The sequence below is a fragment of the Mustela erminea genome, chromosome 5, assembly GCF_009829155.1.
Source record: "Mustela erminea isolate mMusErm1 chromosome 5, mMusErm1.Pri, whole genome shotgun sequence".
NCBI classification, from domain to species: Eukaryota; Metazoa; Chordata; class Mammalia; order Carnivora; family Mustelidae; genus Mustela; species Mustela erminea.
This window is the reverse complement of record NC_045618.1, coordinates 139192479-139216005: the sequence shown is the minus strand read 5'-3', so window position 1 is coordinate 139216005 and position 23527 is coordinate 139192479. Positions and strand designations below refer to the sequence as shown.

At 36.1% G+C, this 23527-nt stretch overlaps 1 protein-coding gene across 6 annotated transcripts in view; it reads right to left on the bottom strand.

The window, feature by feature from the left end:
• Positions 1–892: 892 nt before the first annotated feature.
• PAPOLA (poly(A) polymerase alpha) overlaps positions 893–23527 on the bottom strand; it is a 58499-nt gene continuing 35864 nt past the window's right edge. The window contains exons 15-22 of one of the 6 annotated variants that reach the window (XM_032345209.1): positions 22134–22243; positions 18039–18160; positions 14117–14259; positions 11408–11508; positions 10962–11182; positions 7267–7329; positions 5150–5224; positions 893–3069 (exon numbers count right to left, since the gene is read on the bottom strand). In XM_032345209.1, the coding sequence (XP_032201100.1) occupies positions 2974–3069; positions 5150–5224; positions 7267–7329; positions 10962–11182; positions 11408–11508; positions 14117–14259; positions 18039–18160; positions 22134–22243 (931 nt within the window). In that variant the 3' untranslated portion in view covers positions 893–2973. The remainder of the gene's footprint in view (positions 3070–5149; positions 5225–7266; positions 7330–10961; positions 11183–11407; positions 11509–14116; positions 14260–18038; positions 18161–22133; positions 22244–23527) is intronic. The other 5 variants (XM_032345210.1, XM_032345211.1, XM_032345212.1 and 2 more) reach the window with 5 other exon arrangements.

The window sequence follows — 23527 nt, the reverse complement described above, 5'->3', positions numbered from 1 at the left end:
GTTTAGGTGTCTACCGAAGTAGAGGAAGTCCCCCAAGTTCAACTCTGTAGATGTGAACAATGGAGTCAAGGGTAATTTGTACAGTATCTTTCCTTTTACTAAACAGTCCCAAAAGCTTAATGACAAGTCATCCCATGTTGCTGTCATATCTTGTTTTATGTATAATAAAGGTATCAGAATTTGGAATTTCGGAAAAAAAATAAACACAACTGCATGTTCATTAGAATAATGGCTTTGACATCAGAAGGTCCATCCCTCCACTGGAAGCACTTAAGATCGCCAGAGTCAGGAGCTGGCCATTACAAATGTTCAAAGCAGTTCTCTCCTAATCCATGAATTTCGTATCCAATATTGAGCATTTGGGGGTTTAAAAAAAGCAGTATCTGATTTGGGTTTAGTAAAATGAGAAACAGAAGATCCTAGCCGGTTTGTGGTCTATAATCCTAAATCCACTGAAAAACAACAGTGCCACCTGCTGACATAGAAATAAACCACCAACTGCATTGAAAACCAACAGTTCTGAAAAGGAAATGAACCAGCAGTACACGGTCTACATGCACGAAACAAATATACAGAAAAGGCATAGAGTCTACATACACAGAATAAGTTCTGTGGGCAATGGGACGGTGGAGAGGGAATTATTAGTGACTACATTCATGTTTTCCTCCCCAATGATCATTTCTATGAAGAACAGTGATCACGGAAGGTATCGGTTAATACTAGGCTGCCACAGCATAAAGAACCAGAAGCACATCGTCTCTAAATGTAAACAAAGTACATTCTTTTGCAAATCTTCACTTACGGCCACACTATAAACTTTAAAGCAGAACCAATTTATCACTGAAAAACAAGAGAAATAAAGTCAGTCAAAAGAAACCAGCCGACTGTGGGATTGTGCTATTTTTTTTTTTTTATTGTGTTTTCAATGGAGAAATACATCATCTGTTTACAAAATAGCTCTTGAAAAATACAAGGAGTACAGATACTATAAAACAAAGCAAACTCCAGTCATGAGACACTACATACATCATGCGAAAGCAACAGTCTGATCTCCAGGTTATGAAAACTAGAATTAAAAAGTCACTACACAGAAAAGGTCCAAGTTTCCAGCTTGGCAAAACTTGGGTGCAGTTACATGAAACGTTTAATAAACTGAATTTTTTTCCCCCAATGTGTAAACAAAATGACAAGACTAAATCTGTGCCTGGCAATTTCAATCTAACTCTGAAGCTACACAACACACACACACACCTTGTACACTTCACCTGTTAGCATGACCATCTTTTTTCTTAGGTGGTGGGAGGAAGGGCAAGGTGAGTGTGCGGAGCGAAGGTGTGGGAAGCGGAAACACTGCCTACTCGACATCATAAGGTACGTTGAAAAGAAAGCCTCAATTAATGCATAGCCTAAGGGGAAAACTACACTCCAACTTTGGAAAATTAATTTAGGAGGATGGGGAAGAGTTTAAGTAACTGCAGTTTAACATGAAAAATGCACATGTGATAGGACGGAGCACGATGAAGAGTCATAAACATGCTCATCAGAAAACGTTAGGTCTGCTTTGTCCAGATTAGGAAAGAATAACTAAGTTTATCAACATCCGGCACCCCTCATACTTCATGACGATGGATGCTCTGCTGCTTAATTATGAGGACTTCTTTTCTTTGCAGAAAGGAGTTCCTAATCTATTGATCGGATAAAACAAAATGAAAAAGGAGTCGAGAGCTGACTAGATGCCAAGTGCTTGCTAGAAATGATTTTTAAAATGTTTCTACATGTAAAATTTACTGACAAATTTTGGTCAACCATTTAAAAATAAAAATTACTTTAAAATTCTTGGAGAAAATGCCTTTTGCCCACGTGTTTAAAACTGAAAATCAACTTTACTACAGAGAGGAGTTCTGTGGAGTGTACAAAATTCCGCCTGTCCAGAGATCAAATGGCCGTCCCAGATAGGGCATCACGTTCCACTCGCATTTCTTTTAGTCACCCTAAAGTTTCAGCCACAAGACCGAAATTTAGTGTTCTGTGCCACATGGCCACAGGATCATTGGTTTCACATCATGGCTTAAGAAAATACTGGCATTTTGTTTCTTATGAAATTAAGTTCTATCTTCTGCATATAAGCAAATAGGGAAAAAGAAAAGGGGGAAGGAGCAAAAAGCTTTGTTTCAAAGACAACAGATTGAAGGCAAAAGAATATGGAGCTTAATAAGCTCAAAGAAAAATATCTGCTGGCTGATCGCTGATTTGTATGCACTCTAAACAATTCTATAAATAAAACTAATATATCACTTCTTAATCATGACCCCATCAAAACCAACTATTTCCTAATTATTATTTCAATGTCAAATATACACCCTTCGAGTTGACATTTCATTGTTAAGGGCTGCAGCTACCGCACAGGGACTGAACTAGATGTCCTCCCATCCTTTCTCTGAGGCAGAACAGTACGCCGCTGCACAATGGTATCCAATTTGAAGACTAATGGTAAAGGAAATTTTTCAGGAAAAAATGAAAATCCATCAAGCTGAAAATCTAAAATTAGTTCTACTTTCTAATAAAGAAATACATAAAAGTGCATCATTGAACAAAGAATTCTTATGCCAGTTTGTATTGCAAATTTTCCAAACAATGCATCAAACATAAACCCAATCCAGACGTCAAATTATGGATACAAATATAGCTTGAGGTTGGTTTTTTTTTGTTTGTTTTTGTTTTTTTGTTAAAGGCAGTAATTTTTTGAAATAGTTAATGCAACTGTTGCTAACACAATAATAATAGTACTCCTGGCTTCACATACTAACCTGGACTTCCGATCAAGTGCTGATTAGCCCAGTAAGGGAGGTCACAAAAAAAACCTAAATCCATTTTCAGTCATGTCTAGTCTTGTACCCTCCATTCTCCTTTTTTAGCATTTGAAGACAACAGGTTGAGTTGGCAGATATTGTTTATGGACCCCTGAGGTTGTTTTTACCGATTCAATCTCAGTTTTATTGAATTCTTGATAACAGGAATAGGATTTGCAGGGAGAGCAGGGATATCAGAAAGGTCTGTACTGGATGTTTTCTGAGAACGAAAGCAAAGAACACAACATTGTTCAAAGCACTGTTAACTTAAAAATGAGATTTACGTTCCACTGCTTGACTCTCTAAGAAATGGATGGAAACCTTACCATAGAAGTACTAAAAATTTAAAGAGAAACAAGAATAAAGTGCAAATAAATATGCTATTACTATAAAATTATTTGTTCTATACTTGTAATTTTAAGATAATAAAATATGAATATTTTAGCAATACACAGAAAACTCTTAAGTAATTTTAAAATACAGCTTTTACAGCCACACTCCTCTAAGAATGACCTATCATATAATTATTAAAGTCATGTTAAACTGTATTTACTTGTAGTAACACTAACAGTTGTGAAGTTAACTGGTGCTGGAGCACCCCCGTGTGGGAGAACACTTAAAGTTCACCTCACACACTGGAGAAGCAGTTACCAAGACATTATTTTCTGACCAAGACATTATTTTCTGACCCTATACATTATTAAATTAAATCTATACAACTCGGCAATAATTTAGTTATTCTAAATTTTAGGAAAACTTCATGTTAAAAAAACAATTAAATCACAAGCCTTCTTTACCATTCAAAAACAGAGAGATAAATTTTTAAATGTTTTATTATGGGAAATTCCAAGCATCCACACAAGTAGAGCATTCTATGATGAATCCCATGTAGCCATTACCAAGCTTAGCCAGCGGCCCAACCAGAACCATCCACTGTCCCCCCCGCCTTCACTCCCAAGCTTACTCTGAAGCAAATCCCAGAGATGTTTTGTAAGTATCTCAAGTCATCTCAAAACAGTAAGGATTCTTTATTACACACAGCCACAAAAGTATAATTATCTCCCGGAAAGAAATATACCCCTTATATCACCAAATATAGGGTTTTTTTTTTTTGTAATCTACATCATCATTTTTTTTATTAACTGGGTCATTTTTCTCTCAATGTCTCTACAAATCTTTCCATTAGAAATTAAGTTTCTACCTCCCCGTAAAAATACAAAAAGGTAAATTACCCACAAGTACTCATCACCATAGGGATGAATTTAATAAGACAAACTTTGAAAACAGTTCCCCATTGTAATGTGGCAGGCTAAAAGACATGCAGTCACATCACAGGAGCTTAAGACTGACAGAGACTACTTTGTCCAGGTATCAATGCCAAGCACATTTCCTCGTGTTGTTTTAGTTACTTCCTCTATCCCAAATTTTTATTAGATAAAAATTATGGAAATAAAAGACATTCTAGAAAGTCAAAATATATTTCTCCCTTTAGAGGCTATGAGGGTTAATAGTTAGCAAAAAACATCTTAAAATTACCACATTAAAATAACTCTGAGCCACAAAGCAGCAAATATCTCTGCGTCAGTTCTGCAGCCTCACCGTGAGCAGCAATGATCTCAGTAGGGCTGCAGAGCATCACCAGCTCCACGTCTACTTAAAGAAGTATTTACTTTGTGTCAGAGTATACCCTAGATTCCAAGTATACTCAAACTGAAAGGGTTCAAAAAGAAAACCATTGTTTCACAAACAAAATGAAGGTTCACCAATCAGTATTCAAAAAGAAACTGATTCTAGGTGCCTAGTGTATGTAAGAAGGGACTATCACAGAATTTCTAGGACAAATAATTAATTTGAAATAATTATGGGTTACATTAAATTAATAATTGAAAATCAGGAGTAAAATGTGAGACAGAAACACATTTTATAAAGAAAATATCATTTTAACCTCACAAAAAGATCCACAAAGAAATGTTTTTTAATTGTCATGATTCAAAATTCACTCTTTGATCTGTAGAGAAAACCTTTATATGACTACTGCATATTGTGACTAGTGAGGATTTAAATAATTTACAGTATCAAATAACATATAAGGGGATGGGTTAGCATCTTGACAGTGCAAAACAACGGTTCTATCGAATCTGATGCCCTACCTTGAAACTATGATACACACTGATATGCTAGTGAGTTAATTACTGTTAGAGTGAAAATTTTAACAGTCTTCTGTATAAGCTCATTTTAATTCATTATACCACACTAATCTTAACATTTATAAAACTCTCCTTGCTTTTTGCACTTAGTACCTGAGAGGCCAACAGAGAAGCCGCTGTGTGAATAGTTTCTGATTGAGTTGTACTTGTCTCTGTATCAAGTTGTTCCTGTGAGACAAAGAGGACGGGGGAGGAAAGAGACTTAAAAAAAGAATAAAAGAACATGACTGGGTTTGGTGGCTAATAAAGAAGACAACTTGGAAGACAGGAGGATCAAGAGAGAGGTGGGACCACATCACAAGATCATGTAGTGAGCCTGGCGCGGGCTGCCTCGCCCATCACATCACTTATATTTCTATTTGCCTACTTTAACTCCATGGGCACGGTCAGAATATCTCCTGACTTTCCAACTACCTCCAACTTAGACATTTGGAGCAGATAATAATTAAAGACACACACAGGCACATTATGAAATGTTGCCCAGACAATAATTAATACACTAGAAATCTAAGCCCTAGCTTATGTGAAAAAAACAAAACCTGGTTAATATTATTAAATAAAACTACCTTTTCAAAAGGATAAAAACTGCTCCCACACCTTTGATTAAAAGTAGAAAAAAGTCCCTAAAATATTCCTTCTTGTTTGTTTGTTTTCCCCCCGCCTCCTCAATAATCAATGCCCTGATCTACTCTGTGCTATCTGAAAATACAGGGAGAACCACGTCATGCCACTGCTCTCAACGCTTTTAAAGCTGTGCACAAAACAAAATGCTACATATACCCAGAAACAGATGAAAATAAACATGTAAAAATCTGAATTTCTGTAAAACAACATAGATAGTAATAAAACAATGAAATGTCAATTTTCTCTTATGAAACAAAAGAGGGTAAACAGGATGCAGGTAACAGAAATGGAAGTACAGGCTTTCTGAAGCACAAACTGGAGTGATCTACTGAGTTTTACAAGTAAGCATATTATTTGCCTCAGTAACTCCTCTTTCATTAATTTAGTGGCTCAGTGGGTTAAGCCTCTGCCTTCGGCTCAGGTCATGATCTCAGCGTCCTGGGATCAAGCCCTGCATCAGGCTCTGCTCAGTGGGGAGCCAGCTTTCCTCTCTCTCTGCCTGCCTCTCTGCCTACTTGTGATCTGTCAAATAAATAAATAAAATCTTTAAAAAAAAAAAAATTTAGTCTAATAAATATAAATGGACGGCAGGTATTTACCCACAGTCAATACTACAGTAAGGAAGAACTCTCTTTTTTTTAACAGAAATAACTACAACAATTGGAACTGTTTGAATACAATATGGTTATGGCCTTAAGATAGCTATTAATATTTTGTAAATTATATCATCACAGGAACAATTTTTCCTGGTTTACAGAATGAATAAAAAGATTTGAAAGCAAAAGGCATTAGTATGCGTGCCCAAATAAAATCTATCAAGACACCAAAAGAATACTTCCTAAAATGTCGATTATGGGAATAATTTGGGAGGAAGAGGATTTCCAAATTTTCTACAATAAGAAGAAAAAGTTAAAAGCCTACAGTACATTCCAATTTCTGAAAAAATGATGTCCGGAGTCTAATGTGGTTCGGCTAAACCACTCTCTCATCTCACCTACCTCATCTCAGGCCCCATGCACTCCAAAAGGCTCTTGCCAGAGCCTTCTGCCAAAAACTGGTTCTCAAAACAGCATACGTTCGCACCAAGAGTGAGATGACCTTCTCATCTTGGACTGCCCCAAATCCTACATATCCTTCAAGGACTACGTCAAATACTACATGGTCTTCCTACAAAGCCTCTTAATACTTCTTCAGTCAGAAATAACATCCCACTGCTCCTGCCCTTCACACCACCCCAGCAGCCTCAATTACTCTGATCTTCTCTGATAATATAATTAGTTGCTTCTACCTCTTATCTTCTCTACTTAATTACAAGTTCCTTTAAAGGCATGGAACATGGCTCACTTGTCATTTTATGCCATTCAGTACCCACCCAGATTACCCTGCATTTATTAGGACCTCAAACATTTGAGAAATTCAATTTCAGCATTATAAATTAACGTTCAAAAGGGACAAACACTTCTCTAAAAAGAATACTAAAAGCAACCTACAACCTAGAGAACAAAAAGACAATACAATATTCTAGAGACATTTCTATCACATCTTCCGTACTCTTGTGTATGTATTCCAAGGCTAAATTAGTATACCTTTGTTTCTGTTTTATCATGTCCACTCAAAGCAAGACAGTTAGCATCTTCGCTTGTTTCATCCTGTTTTTGAAAAAAAAAGCTTTATTCTCTAAAATGAAAAATTTAGATTATCTGCCAATCAATGCTTTAATTGATAAAAAAAATTTTAAATTATAAAATAATTTAACCTGTAAAATCAACTATGGCCTTAAAGTAGATTACTCATTCACTTGAAGAAAAATTTTTAATGTAACATATTTAATTTGGCTTCAATATCTTCCAAACAAAGAATATGAAGAAAGCTGTTACTATTAATCAATACCACCTGAAGTACTTTCCTAAACCACTAAGTTCATAAAATATTTTTTGTAAGAAAGAGGGAAAAAAAAGAGTTCTTTGATCTAACAATTTAGAAACTTGGAATCCTATCACCGCCATTCTGGGAAATTCACATACATATCAGCACTTTTTATAAAAGGTTCTAATAAGTTCTATAAAGAGTACCTCTTTAACTTTCCCCAACTTAATTAATCACAGAATCCCCCTTGCTTAGTAAAACTTAGTAACATCCTGAAGAACAGGTGGTTTGAGAAATGCTCTCTTCCCAGTCTTAATTTTTTAATTTATTATAGTTATATTAAAAAACAACTCATTTGATAAAGGAAGGAAAAGGGAGGCCAAAGATGGCTGCACTTTCCCATATTTGCAATTAACATCCCTTTAAGAATAACTATTTTAACCCTAATTTCTCTGCTGTATTTACTAGGCATAATTATAATTTTAAATGCAGCTTTATAACAAGACATAGAAACTGTTTCTATGAGTAGAAGAGATTTAACAGTTAACAAATTCTAATAAGGGCTTTATATTTGTACCCTGCAAACAGTACAAACTTCAAGAACAGAAATTTGTCATAACTAGGCAAATATCAAACCTGACTGGAAACGCAGCATTATAGAATTATTGCTAATACTCGTAAATATACTGGCATATACATACATAGATATGTACACACACACACATATGGTGATAATAGACTGTAGTTGTGTTTTCAGAAGTCTTTATCTTTAGATACACACAGAGTATTTAGGGCTGAAATGCTATGCCTGGGATTTGCTTCATAACAAGGGAAAGGAAGTCGATGTGGAGATGGAGGAGGCTGGCCGTGGGCCGGTAAATGTGGAAGCGAAGTGATACAAACAGGACTGTTCATTAAAATTTTGTACATGTTTGAAATTTTCCATAAGAAAAAGTTTAAAAATACATAGGTAGCATCATTTAACCATACAATCCAGGGCAAACATTAGTCTCTTTTTATTTTACGTATCTGTAAAGCCTTCGCCTATGATGCAAATCAAGGGGCAGTACACCTCCTGAGCACCTTGAACCTGTCTGTACACATGTTAGCACATGATTAATTAAGACCAGTGTTTCTTTCTGGTTAAAATTTCTAATACCAAGTACTCATTAACAGAGAATAAGAGATCCAGTTGAGGAGAGCTCCAAAGTGATGATATTCGTAATAATCTTCTCCTTTAGCACCATGAGATTTAGGCCTGGGTTCTAATCCTGACTGACTTTAATTAGCTTTATAAACAGAAAAACCACCGAAACTCAAGCTCCTCCTTCTGGGCAATGAGAGGATCAGCCTGTGAGATACCTCAGACCCTCACGTCTCTTGTATATCATAAAGCTGTTTTTGTTAGTCAACTCCATGAGGCTGCCAGAAACAAAACCCAGACTCTGAGAAAACATTAAAAAAAAAAAAAAAAAAAAAAAAATTGCAAGGAAAAAAGGGAGGGAAGTTGGTTTTAAAAATACTTAAGAGAAATCAATCAACAGCTACACAGGGATCTTATATAGTTACAGAATGGAACAAAGACTTAAAAAAAAGTCACTGATGATGCAATGGGGGTCAGTTGAGCACTGACTAGATATTTGATTTTTCTAAGCAGGGTAAGTTTAGCTTGTTTATGCTTTCTTTTTTGTAAATCTTATCTTTTAGATACATAATTTAAAAAATACTGATGATATATGAGGTCTGGATTTTTAATTTCTGTAATACAGACAGAGGGAGATGGAAAAGGCCCAAAGAATGAAGGTGACAGAGCCCACTGTTCCCAAAGCTGCAGCGGGAATGACTCTCTACTTGTGTATAGACTTAAAATTGTCCATAGTAGGTTAAAAAATCCTATAATCCTACTGCCTTCGTATCTAGACAGGAAACAGGAGTGTTTTCTACTAAGGTAAGTGCAAATGAAACTACCAACATTATGCCGGTACTCCATGAGTCAGAGCTCTCAGGAGCCATTAAGGGATTAAACCATTAACAGAAGTAAACAGAATGAATAGGCATCTCCAGTTATCCTTACCTGTACTTTACTAAGATCAAAAGAAATGTGAATCCTGAATTCTGCAATGCTCTGCCAAATTCCAAACAAGTATCAAGAGACACACAAAATGTGCAGTTTCACCAAAACCAGCACACTTTTAGGTTGCTGCACAACACAGTCATGCAGCATTGGGGGTCTGAATAAAAGATTCCCAGGCCTAACTTCTGGAGTCTCTGATTCAGCATTCTGGAGGAGGCTGTAAAATCTCTATTAGGAGGAAGGGAAAAATCACTCTGAAAAATTCTGATATACAAGCAAGGCTGAAAATCATTGCCTTAAGAATTAACTACAGATGGGTTTTCAGGATAGGAGTTGTAAAGCATGATATGATATAATCATTCTTAATTCAGGACCATTAGAGTGATAAAATTCATCAAGTTATTCATATTCAGTTAATAGGGACCATATTCAAAAAAAATCTAAACCAATACGCTTCAGAATAAGCTGGGGAATAGAACACTTACAAATTAGTGACAATAACATTTCACTATTACAGAGCAAAACACTCTCATGAGAAAAATCCAGATTTTTTTTTTCCCATTCTAAAGAAGCTTTGATGAAATAAGTAAATTCCTAAGGAACAAAATTTCAACCAAAAATCACAATGAAATTAGTTTTTCGACTGTCATCTCTGAGACAACAGTGACTGTCCTACTAACTGGAAAAAAACAGGAGAGTGAGTCCAGGGAGCAATGAAATTGTGTGACAAGCCTACTTACTTCTGTTTTATATTTCAAAACACACACCAAAATCAACGTACACTTTTAATGGTTTCCCTAAAACTATTTGAGACTTTGGCAAGGCAAATTGGCCACTATAAAAAGTGAAAGTATTGTGAGAAAATTTTCCTGAAGGGTTGGAGGAAGCAGTTATTCAAGGTCTCAAAATTAATCTGACTTTGCAACTTTGGCCAGTTATTCAGTAAGAATTCCCTAAAAACCTCTCAGTAACCCTTTAACACCAAGTACAGTGTAAGAAACTCCAAAACTCTACTTGGATCCTGGAACTATATCCAAAGGGGCTATCAAAGAATCAGTACACATAAAAGATACAGCTATGAGAGAAAGAGAAACTGAGATGACATGCTAAACTGTGCTATAGACTAGACAAGCTCAGTTTAAATGAGGCCCAGCTTTATGGACGAGATAGGCACTGAGACGGTAGAAGGGTGAAGAGAGACTATGGCCCTAAGGCACTACCTAAACATTTTCTAAATGCTTTCTTCCTTGCTGCTCTTAATTTTGGCTCGCAAAGATTTTCTTCTATTGGACTTTAAAATAGGCAGACTGATATTCCCATGGCTAACTAATATATAGATACCTCTTCTGTTTTGGTTTTCTTAGGACTCTCTTCTTTATGAGGTGAGGACGTCCTCTTGACTCCTACTATAGGGTTAGGTATTTTTGTTGCTGCATTTCCTGAAGGTCTAGGTGGTGGGTTTACCAGACGTGTTGAAGAAACAACTCTGGAGACCGTAGGCTTTGGTGGTGGCGAAATGGCTGGCTGTGTGGCAGTTTGAGGAATGCTTTCACTCGATGTACCTAAGTAGGTAAGTACATGAACACCAGAAAAATTACAGTAAATCCTGTCAACAGCAAGTTACAAGTAAAGCTTTTAGTCTGAGTTTTATTTTTTCATCGATAATAACACAGTAACATTAAAAAATTGAATTCGAACCACTTAACAAATAAAGCTACCCTTCAAAATGAAGGCTAACACCAAACACGGTGTAAGGATTCTCAAGTCTGTCAACCCCATCTCCTTACCCCCTGAGCTTTCACTGGAATTTACTTGTGGCACAGAAACTTCAGTAGCCTGTATGTTGGTCACAGATGCTGCTGTTACAGCTGGAGCAGGACTGTTTCTGCTAAAAGAAAAATTAAAAAAAAAAAAAAAAGGTGAAAACCGCAAACAGGAAAGTATAAAACTCAGTAACAAAATTTAATATGGAAATTATTATTTGAAGGAAAGGATTCTTTCATTTTACTTCTGTGTATACATCAGTAACTGACTTTATTTGATAAATATGACCAACAACCCAAAGCGCTTACTCTAAAGCAGTGCTATCCCACAGAACCCTCTGGAACAATGTCTCACAGCTGTGCTATCCAGTACAGTAGTCACCATACAGATGAAGCTACTCTGCACTTGATATATGGCTGGTGAGCAACTGAGTATTTTATTTAATTTAATATTAATCAATTTAAATCACCACATGTGGCTAGTGACTAGCCTATTAAACAGGACAGTTTTAAAAACAATCTGTATCTGATTTAGGGGCAAAGACTTAATGGATCTGAGGTTTAAGAAAATCCTGTCAAAGGCTATGAATAAGAAGATGGTCTAAGAAACAGAAATAAATTCCTAAAGGTTCGTGACACCCTAAAAGACAACCCAGTGGCCCAGATAAACAACAAAGGCTTTCAAAGCCATCCCTCCTCTTCTATGTTCTGGATCCTTCTCCCTCCTGTCATTTCAGGAAACTGAAATCACCCATCCTTTACTCTATCTCTTCAACTTTTTTGTCTCAAATAAATCCTATCGCAGTTAAATAATCTCATTTTAATTACCCCTTGCAAGAAAAATAAAAGCACAAAGTCCTTTGGTTATTCTCACTCCCTCGGCTACAGCTGGCACTCTGCAACTGTGGAACACTGACATCCTGACAAAGTGGTGGCAAGAAAGGACTTCAACTTTTGGTGCCTACAAGACATTTGCATTTAACCAGGGCCGTCAGCTTATTAAAGCTTTGGAGTTCGGGGGCGCCCCGATGGCTCAGTCGATTAAGTGTCCATCACTTGGTTCAGCTCAGATCATGATCTTGGGGCCCTGAGATTGAGCCCTATTTCCGGCTCTGTGCTCAGCACAGGGTCTGCTGGATTCTCACTCTTCCTTTCTCTCTGTCCCTCCCATTCATGCTTTCCCAAATAAATAAATCTTAAAAAAAAAAGTTTTGGCGTTCACTGGTCAACAAGCGCAGATGATCCCACTCCCCCAGGGAGAATACTGAGCCAGGACAAGAGCATCCTCAAAGGCACACACATCTAATGATCTAAACAGAAAGGAAGAGCTGGCCAGAGCACCACCACAGATGCAGAATGAAAACCAGAAAGAGCTGGCAAAATAGTTAGAGCATAGTAAATACTCAAAATATGCTAAGCAAATATACAAACTTAAAATCCAGAAGTCTTATTTACAGATGTTACTCAGTATTACACAGGAAACTGTTGTTTAAGCTTCTGAAGTTACTTACTTACTTCAGTTACTCTGAAGTTACTATTTTACATACATGTGCATGAATTCAAAATACAAAAGGCTTTTATACAAATCCCTTTGAAGGTAACCTCGTATTTCCATTAAAAATAAAAAAGACTCTACAAGGATACACTGGAAAAATTTATAGAAGATTAAACCTAAATACGCCTTTTTGTGTTCTAGTTCTTGCCACCATAGCCATGTTATTTCTTTCGTTAACAAAAATGTTTTAGCTGTGTTAAAATGATTCTAAAGACACTTAATTCTTTAAAAAAAAAAAAAAAAATTTCCTGTAAATAAAAGCAGCCTACAAAGACCTTCACCTTCCTTAGAAGACCCCTAGTATGTCCACACATCTGCTCCCCAGCTATACAGATGTAAGCAGCCCCAGGACAGAAAGGCGATTTTGTCCCTCTTGTCCATTCTCTTGTCCATTCACCATACTCCCCGGAGGCAGGAGAAGCCTCAATACAGATCTTTCTTAAGATGGTGTTAGGTCCAGTTAAACCCACCATAAACTGAAAATACCTTAAGTCGAAGATGATTTAATACCCATAACCATCAACCATCACAGCTTAGCGTAGCCTACCTTAAACATGCTCTGGACACTCTCATTAGCCTACAACTGGGCAAAACCACCTAACACAAAGCCTGTTTTATAAAAAAGTGTTAACTACCTCCTGTTATTCACTGAATATTGTACTAAGAGGAAAACCCAGAAAGGCCGCAGGGGTGCAGAATGCTTGTGGGCGTAGTGGCTGCTGACCCTGGGAGCAAAGGGCTGACTGGGAGCTATGGCTCACTGCTGTGCCAGGTACCACAGGAGACTATCGTAAGGTGGTGTACTGCTACTCTAGAAAAGGTCAAAATTCAGACTTCAAATTATGGTTTCTACAGACTGTGTACTGCTTTTATACCGCTGTGAAGTCAAAACATCTTAAGTCAAACCATGTTAGTCAGGGACCATCTATATGTGAAATCTGAGGGATTACAGCACTAACATTCATTCACATTTGAATTAAGATACACCTGTCTCAAAAACAGAATACAAGTATAACACAATAGGATAAAAAAAATTACTTTCCCCCCAAAATAAGTTCAACTGCTATCTTGAATCAGAAGGAATAAAAATAATATGATAAATAGAAGACTCTAAAAAGAGGATTCATCAAATGCGTTTAGCGAACAGCCAGTCCACTTCCCTCCCTCAATTTCCTTACCCCTGAGAGCTGCCAGAACTGTTCAATGGACTGGTCTTCATAGCACTCGTAGGTGAAGGCACAGACATGCTGTTATCACTGTCCATAGACAAGTCGAGGCTGCTGTCATTCAGAGGCGTCAATCTGACACCTTCTGTTGAATGCTGCAATTAATAAAATATTTAGTCAAATATATATTTCACCCACACCTTGAAACGTGAACATCTTTTACTTTGAAAAATGATTCCTACTACACAGCATAAAGCAGTAAGTGCATGAAAACTCAGAAGTGTCATGCTGACTTATAATATAAGGTGAAGATTTCGTAGATACACACCTTCTGACTTTTAAGAGGCCTGACTACTCTACAATTCTTCCATGGGAGAAAATAGGAGAAAGGAATGCTACATTAAAAGGACACATTCTCCACAAGATACACCGCACACTAAAAAGCACTATAATGTGAAAACACATGAATCTTAACTCAGACAACTATAAATATATACAGACACATACACATAGAAGGGAAAAAGTCTTAACGATAAACCCAATACTAGCAATGAATATCTCTGGCTTTGGGGATTGTGACCAATTTCTAATTATTCTACAATGAACATAAAATTGTGTAATATCAAAAAAAAAATCAAATAAGTACAGCATAGTACCACTTCTAAACATCTATAAATGAATGAGGCTCTCCCAAAAGAAAGAATTTCTGGTGCTCTGACTGCCAACTTAGAATTTTAACACGGTACATCTAATAGTATAAATTATCCTGTGAAAACAGAAACAGCAGAAATAACTTCCTGAAAGTGAAACCTAATATCCACATGTAAATCCTAATGGTAGTCCTGCTTCTCAAAAATCAAAGCACTCAACATGTTACTTAATAGAGGAAAACCCAAATAAAGCATGATTTTTAAAGAACTTAGTTTCTGTTTCTACAATCAATCGTATTGCAATATCAATTGATTTCTTCAACTTTTTCTCCCGAATGCTTTTTAGCCTTGGTGCTCCGCTTATCTACAGAAACATTTTAATGGAGATGACTGCATTGCTGACAAAAACCCACTTCCCATTCGTGTGTCTGTCTGTGTGTGCATGTGTGTGCTCCAGTTCCCCAAAGGCCAAGACATTCTTTGATCTAGCACTACAGACTTTACTTTTGTACATAAATCAGTATTAATCAAATGGGGAAGATGAGACCTGGCAGAACGGAGAGGAAGAGAAGGTAATGCCACATGTTTATGAAGTCAGTTGTGAAAAGAATTTTCTAATGAGCTTCTTTCCTATGCAAAAATGCTACCAATTTCATTCTCCACCAGTGTACAGTAACTAAATTACACGAAATCTACATAGTTACCTTCCTGCCCAGGTGATCAAACATCTGTGAAACAACAGGCCACTGCTGAGGATGATCTATGAACCTGAAGGTTTTAACTGGCTGGTTTGAACACAAAACAGTTGCTCTGCTTTGCCTGTGTCTATACCAAATTTGGCACGAGAGACTTCAGTACCAAGATACCATAAATGTTCTATCCACACTTTCTAATAAAAGATAAATAATGACAGAACATACTACAAAGAGAAACAAACACACGTGCACTGAAACCTAGGTCGAATTCACATCTCCTATTATACAACCATGGGCAAATTTATTAACCACTTGGTTTCCTCTATTAGACAATACCTGTGGGTTGTTTTATCATTAAAAACATAGAAAAACATTCATACAGTGCTTTGCAAATAAACAGCAGTTAATAAAAGGAAGAAATCAAGAAGAGTCTAAGAAAAGATTCATGGATCTAGATTTCTAGATACTACTTCTAAAAACAAGAAAGTGTTTTTTCACTACAACTTAGAAATAATCCAAATGATGTCAAATAAAGTACAGATATAGTCATACTATAGCCACACAAAGAAATACTAAGCAGCCACATTGTATCTGTAATGTAATATAATTTGGACACATAATAAACACCCAAAAAGCAGGTCACAAAAGGGCACGTACCATCAAAAACCTTTTAAAAATACATGATATGTGATTACATATGTGCACCAAGAAACTATGCAGAAACACACACTGGAATGCGAGAAGTAGCTATTACTGGGTGATGAGAGTACGGTTAAGCTTTATTTGATAAATAACAACGTTTAGACTAAGTAAGTTATTTCTGAATGCTAATAATCCTTTTTGTTTCTAGATGATTATATTTAGATAGATAATACCTTAAGAAATAGAATAAAAATAAAATTTACTTAAACTATACTTTTGTTGTTTCAAATAGCAACAATACCATGTGAATAGGGGTTTTAAAAGGTAATTGGAGAATAAAGGGTTCTGGAAAATCTAATTACCTCAGATATAAATAGATGTTTTAATAAAACAGAAATAGCTAAATAATGTTAAAGAACGCAACAATCTATTTACATTGACTTCTGAAAACACACAAAATGTTTATATGTTTTTACATGGAGTAAAGACACATTTAAGTATGGATGCTTAAACTCATTAATAACACCAAGGGACAATCAGAAGACAAATGTCTGGCTTGATATTTTAGTTTAAAAATAAAATCATTCAATGGCAAACTTTATGTATATTTTATTACAAATAAATAAAATGGCTTGAGAAAAGAACAGTACTTTTTGCCACTTTCTAGATTAGTTAACTCACAAAAGCATTAGGATGAGAAGAAAACAAGTCACATAAAGGCTTTAATGTACCAAGTTACTTTAAAAACAAAAGTGCCTTTTAAAACTGCATTTTAGACCAGACTCAAAAAGCAAGTACCTCTACCCCCAAGTTATGGTGATGGCAACAGAAACAAATACGAGCATTTGCTATGTGCTAAAGCACTAGTCGAAACCACTTTCTACAGGTATTAACTCATTTCATCCTCACAAAATATCTAATGAGGAAATTATCTTAATTTTAGAGAAAAAGCAAATCCAGAACGTGATGTTCATTATACAGGTGGCACAAGTCACAGCTGGGAAGCAGTGGAACTGAAACTGAACCAGCCTATCTACTCCAAAGTTCTTTGCCTTGATTTGGATGCTTATATCATACTATATGCTACACTTTTCTTTCATATTCTCTTAAATAATATATTGTTTTACATTTTTTTAACTTATAAAATTAAAATTATTAAATTATTAAATAATACATATTCATCAGAACCTTTTAATTGAACATACTAATATATGTAGCTCTAACTCATTCATTTTCAGTGCAATGTATATTCCATTATAGAAATTAACCACTTATTCTTGAAATCACATAAAGTAAAAATGTAATTGTCATCTCTGCACTAAAATTCTAGTATGTCCTTTACAGTAAGTTTAAATAAGAAAAAAATGTCCTTTATAGTTATTTAAAGAAAAAATGTAATAAGTCAGTCAGTAAATAAATAAATTAAAGAAAAATAAGGCTGTAAGTTATTTGACAGGAAGCACTATTACCAGAACGACATGCTACAAAACATTAACTCTGGTCACCTCTGTTTGTGATCTTTATATTCAATAACTTAATTTTTTAATAATACACATCTATACTCTTAATGAAACAAAGCCATTTTATAAAAAGTCATGTAATTTATCCACATGTTACATAATTTACTTTTTAAAGGAAAGGAAATTAGCTACTGATGTGGGTATTAAATGGATAAAAACAGAAGACTCTGAAAGAGACTATAAGTCTATGTAAAATAAGGACAGAAAGCATCGCCACTAGTCTGTCTGAGGTCTCCAAGTATGTGCAAGAAACACGACTGGGAGCAAGATTTCACAAACTGGAACTGCTCCCTGGAACAGATTTTTTAAATGCTGTGATCTACTTCAAGCATGACTTAAACGGAGTCTAAATGCTGAAGTAGGGATAGGCTGAACACAGTAAAAACATTATGCTAGTAATGCTTTTGTAAGTACTTTCTAAATTTACCTTTTTCTTCTTCTGAAGAACATGACTAGGTAGTAGCTGATGGAGTTGCTTTCTTTTTACATGCATTGCTGCAATTTTCATGTCCACCTCAAACATCTTGCTGTTTATTGCTTGCCTATAAACTACACAATTAGGAAATTGTTACAAGAAACGGAAACATTTTAACAAAGACAGTTAAACCAGGATAAGCTATTCTAAGTAAGGATCACTTTCTATCAATCCTGTGCATAAAACTATCAGGCCAAAATTACCTCTCATCTGACATAATCCATTGCCTAATCAAACTCTTAAGTACCTTTTATACCACGAGGTCTACACAATGAATAAAAGCACAAAGTATACTAACTCTTCCAGTTTATTACTCTTAAAATAATAACTTTAAAGAGGAACTCTAAAAAACAGCAGAATTTTGGGGGGGAAAAAGGGCTTCTTCATACCCTTTTGTGCTACCACTATTTAAAATTCTAGCCCAATTATGTAACAAATGCAGCAAACGTCAAACTTGACTAAATCCAAAGATACCTTTTCAAAAATGTGCAGGATAAAACTTTAAGTATTCACCGTCTTCTACTGTACAATAACTCAAATAACAGAGGTCACAGGCACAAAAAGAAAATGCTAAAAATAAATTCATCCAAATTAGTTCCAGAATATCCCCAAATGGAAAAATTAATTCATTCAGTCATATGACAAATTATTTATTGAGCACCTATACTGTTTCGCACTGTTCCGGGCATGGGGGATACAGTAGAGAATGAGAGACCAAAAGAACTTCGAGTCTACATTCTAGTAGGGACAATACAAAAAACAGGAAACAACAAAGTAAAAAAAAATTCATATCAAATGATGATAGTGCTGTGGAGAAAACTGAGTAGGGAAGAAAACAGGAAGCTCAGCATAGAAACTGAGAGGACATCAGAGCAGAGACTGAAATCAAAGTGAAGTAAGCAAAGATAACTGATGGAAGCGCAGTCCAGGGAGATCCAAGGTCAAAGACAAAATGTCCTCAGTTGAGAGCATGTCTGGGATGTTTGAAGAACAACAAAAAGGCCTTTGGAGAGAAGAAAAAAAATCAAAATCCATAATCCCTTAAGAGCAATTCTAGAAATCCCCAAAGCTCCCAAAACCTAAGTTCTTCCCAAAATTGGCACCAAAACTCATCTGGTAAACAACAAACCCTGATCTAACCTATTTGTGGCTATATGGTCTCTACCTTTGCTTAATGTGAATCCCGAAGAGTTCCCTGAAGAAATGCTAACTGTCACTGACTACCAAATGTTGCTCCAAGCCCTACAAGCAATATTACTAACTTTATTACCTTTCTGGCCCCAAGACATATGGATAAAGGATTTTAAACTTAAAACAGGAAATGAGGCCAGAGACATAATGAGTAGTCCAGATTAGGTAAAAGCTTGCAAACCACAGTTAAGGAAGGACTTGAACTTCTTTCCAAATGAGAATGGTAGCCATTATAGTTTTTAAGCAGGCAAGACATGATCTGGCTTAATATCATTTCGTATGCTGGCTGAGAATAACCATTATACCATTAGTAGCTGCGCTAGGACAGACCAAGGAAGCTATAGTTAATGAGAGTAATACAACAGAACAATGATAAATGGCTTGGACTAGTGGGAAAGCAGCAGATAGCAATTAGTAGCAGGAATTTCAACGGATACTAAAAGTAGAGACAAAAGGATTTTTCATCAAATTATGAGAAAAACAGGAGTCAAGGAGGACTCTAAGATTTCTAGCTTGAACAACTACAGGGATATAGCTGCCAATACCTGAGATCAAAAAGATCTGAAGAGAAGCTGGAAGAGACTGGAAGTAAGAATTTGAGTACCGAACATATTAAATGTTTTATTAGAAAATCCCACAAAGAATGCAAGCTGGTATAGCCACTCCCGAAAACAACATGGAGGTTCCTCAAAAGGTTGAAAACAGAGCTACCCGAGACCCAGCAATTGCACTACTGAGTATTCCTAAAAGATACAGATGTAGTGATCTGAAGGGGCATGTACAGCCCAGTGTGTATAGCAGCAAAGTCCACAAGAGCCAAGCCAAAATATGGAAAAGAGCCCAGATGTCCATCAACAGATGAATGGATAAAGATGATGTGGTGTGTATATCCAATGGAATACTACTCGGTCATCAAAAAAAAAAAAAAAGAAAGAAAAGAAATCTCACCATCTCCAACAATGTGTACGAAACTAGAGGGTGTTATGCTAAGCAAAGTAAGTCAATCATCTGAAAGAGAGTCATCATATGATCTCGCAGGTATGTGGAATTTAGGAAACAAAAGAGAGGATCATGCAGGAAGAGAGGAAAAAATAAAACAAGACAAAATGACAGAGGGAGACAAACCTAAGAAACTCTTAAGAATAAGAAACAAACAGGATTGCTGGAGGGGAGAAGGGTCGGGGGATGGGCTAACTGGGTGATGGACACTGAGGAGGGCATGTGATGTAATGAGCACTGGGTGTGATGGAAGACTGATGAATCACTTAATCTCTACCTCTGAAACCAATAAATACATTATATGTTAATTGAATTTAAAAAATAAAAAATAAAAAATAAAAAATAAAAAATAAAAAAAATCCCACAAAGGGGGAGCCTGGGTGGCTCAATCGTTTAAGCATCTGCCTTCCACTCAGGTCGTAACCTTTGGGTGCTGGGATGGGGCCCACATGGGACTCTCTGGTCAGCGGGGAGTTTGCTTCTCCCTCTCCCTTTGCCCCTACCCCCTGCTTGTGTGGGGTTGTGCATACTCACTCACACTCTAATAAAATCTTAAAAAAAAAAAGAAAAGAAAGAAAGAAAAAAGAAAATCCCACAAAGTATTCCATTAAAATGTTTCAAGATCCAGGACAACTAAACACTTCCCTCCCAAAATAAAAATTCCTTGAAAATCCTGATGGTTCATTAGCACAATCTTGGATAAAAAATTGAGGATGAAATGCACAAAACAAATTTTCTAATTCAAGTATCTCTACACAATTTCTTAGTTTATAGTTCAAGATGACATCAGAATTTTTACTCTGGAAAAAAACACTTCTGCGCTATTCAGCAATGGAGTTACCACCCTCCAAATCTCACCCTAAAAAAATGTGTACGAGTGTTTTTGTTTTCAGTTATTAAAGGGTTACTACTTGCTAGGGACACTAAATATCCCTCAGTGTTCCCAGTGTTCCTCACTAAGAATTGTGCCATATGCCACTTATATTCCTAAAAATGAAAAACCTACTTATCGATTATTTGAGAGAAATCAACTCAATTTTTCATAAAAACAGAGTCTTTTTAATCCAAATTTTCCAAGGAGGCAACTACCATGGGTCTCATTTACAGTTCATCTTGTCTCATTTGAAAACTTAAACTGCTACTGTATCACCAACAGCAAGGCTGTTAATGGTCAGAATCACAGCGGACAGCACCACACCTCCAGGAGCAGCTCCGGGACGGCACACTGCTAGTGATCCCACACACAGTGCAACCACCTTCTAGTCGCCACACCCGCACATTCATCTCTGTCTCTATACATGTTTACCATTCCCTTGAAAAGTTGTACATCTGTGTATAGCCTTTGCTTCTGTGGACTACACCCATTTGTTCTTTAGACAAACTATTCTATCTCAGTTCTCTCTCTCAGGGTATGGGTGAATCTGAAATGTAGCTCTAATCACCCGATACTCTACCTGTGAATCAACACTTGAGTCTACTATATATTTGATACAAAAAATAAAATTTCCTCATATCACCAGAAGTCTAGCTTGAAAATGGCTAAGGTTCAAGATTACTGAGGCAGTCAGACACAGACTCAGTCTTCTACAAAATCAAATTCTCTTCTAACTTCAAAAATAACTGTTAATACATTAAAATGGTCCTACTTAACTTTAAAGCTACAATGCAAAAAAACCCTCCTTATACATTAGACATTACTGAAACTAATAACTAATCCAAAACATTACGATTATTCTGATAATCACTGTTTAATTTTCCCAAGTAAATTAACAGTTATTGCAAATATTACTATGGTATACATGAAGACAAATTAAAATATGCAAGTTACGTGTTTGGATCATCCAAGGAGAGATATACCTGTATCTGTGAAAGACTGAATATCATAGGTGAGATCAACACTGAGATTTTCTGAGTTTTCTGTTTTTTTAAACACTAACCCAATCACCCACATGGTGCGAAATTCTTCCCTGCAAAGTAAGAAAAGTGTTACTATTTTATCAAGACTTCATGAAAATGTTATCAATGTGGTTGACAACCTGAGGTATGTGGAATACAAATGTGTCAGCAAACTAAGTGAAGTTCTAAACCAAAATTCCATCAAAACTATCCCCCCAATGCCTCTCCTTCATATTCCTATGACTATATACACAGGATACTGAGAGCCAATGTTAATGATGATCCCAAGTATGAAAGGCACAACAAAATTATGTTCAAACTAACAAAGGAAAAGGAATAATGTATTTTAGAAAAATCTAAAAAGAAAGAGAGAGTATTCTAGACAAAAATTTTAACTAGAACTTAACATATAATCCTTAAAATTTTTAAACTCAGTTGAAAAGGTGGCATGAGGGGCACCTGGATGGTGCAGTTGGTTTGAGCATCTGACCATTGGTTCGGGCTCAGGTTGTGATCTCATGGGTCACGGGACTGAGCCCCGCCCTAGGCTCTGCACTCAGCACAGAGTCTGCTTGGGTTTCTCTCTCCCTCTCCCTGTGCTCCTTTTCCCCTGACCCCTGCTCTCTCTTTCTCTCTCTCTCTAAAACAAATAAATCGTTTTTTAGAAAAGAGAAAGAAGAAAGACGACATGAAGTAATTTGACTACAGCACAATAGTAGGAACAATGGGTGATTCAGGTACTTTTGAACATTCAATAATCTATGTGCTGAATGGATCAGTCTTTTAATAATTAAGACTGCAGCAACAAAAAGTGATAAAAAACTCACATAACGGGGATAAAAATATATGTTTACAAAAAATAAAAAATTTAAAAAAAAAACTCACATAACAACTCTTTCACAGGACTGCCAAAGAAAATAATCTCTATCAACAAATCAGAGTAATGGCCATACCACGGTCACAAAATCTCAAACGATCGGTTCTCCTACACTTTTCAATCTTTCTTTAATGCTACTTTATCTTTTTTAACTTCCTTCACCTTCCAAATGCAATGAAGTATAAGCAAAGTAGAATCTCAAGTAAATAATACAGGAACTGAACCAGAAACTGAAAGACCCTTAAAAGAATAATGGGAGCCTTTTATTAACCGATCTTCCCAGTGTTTCAGAATCTAACACAAATCAGATTTTTGCAAGGTAAATTGAAAGCATGTTCTCTCTTTCAAAAAATTAAGATGAAAAGCAAGACATATTTGGGATAGCAGCTATTCTGATGACTGTATACCACAGGTGAGAAGTTTCAAGAAATGCTAAAAGGCAGATATGCATCATTTGAACTCTAATTAATTAATAGGT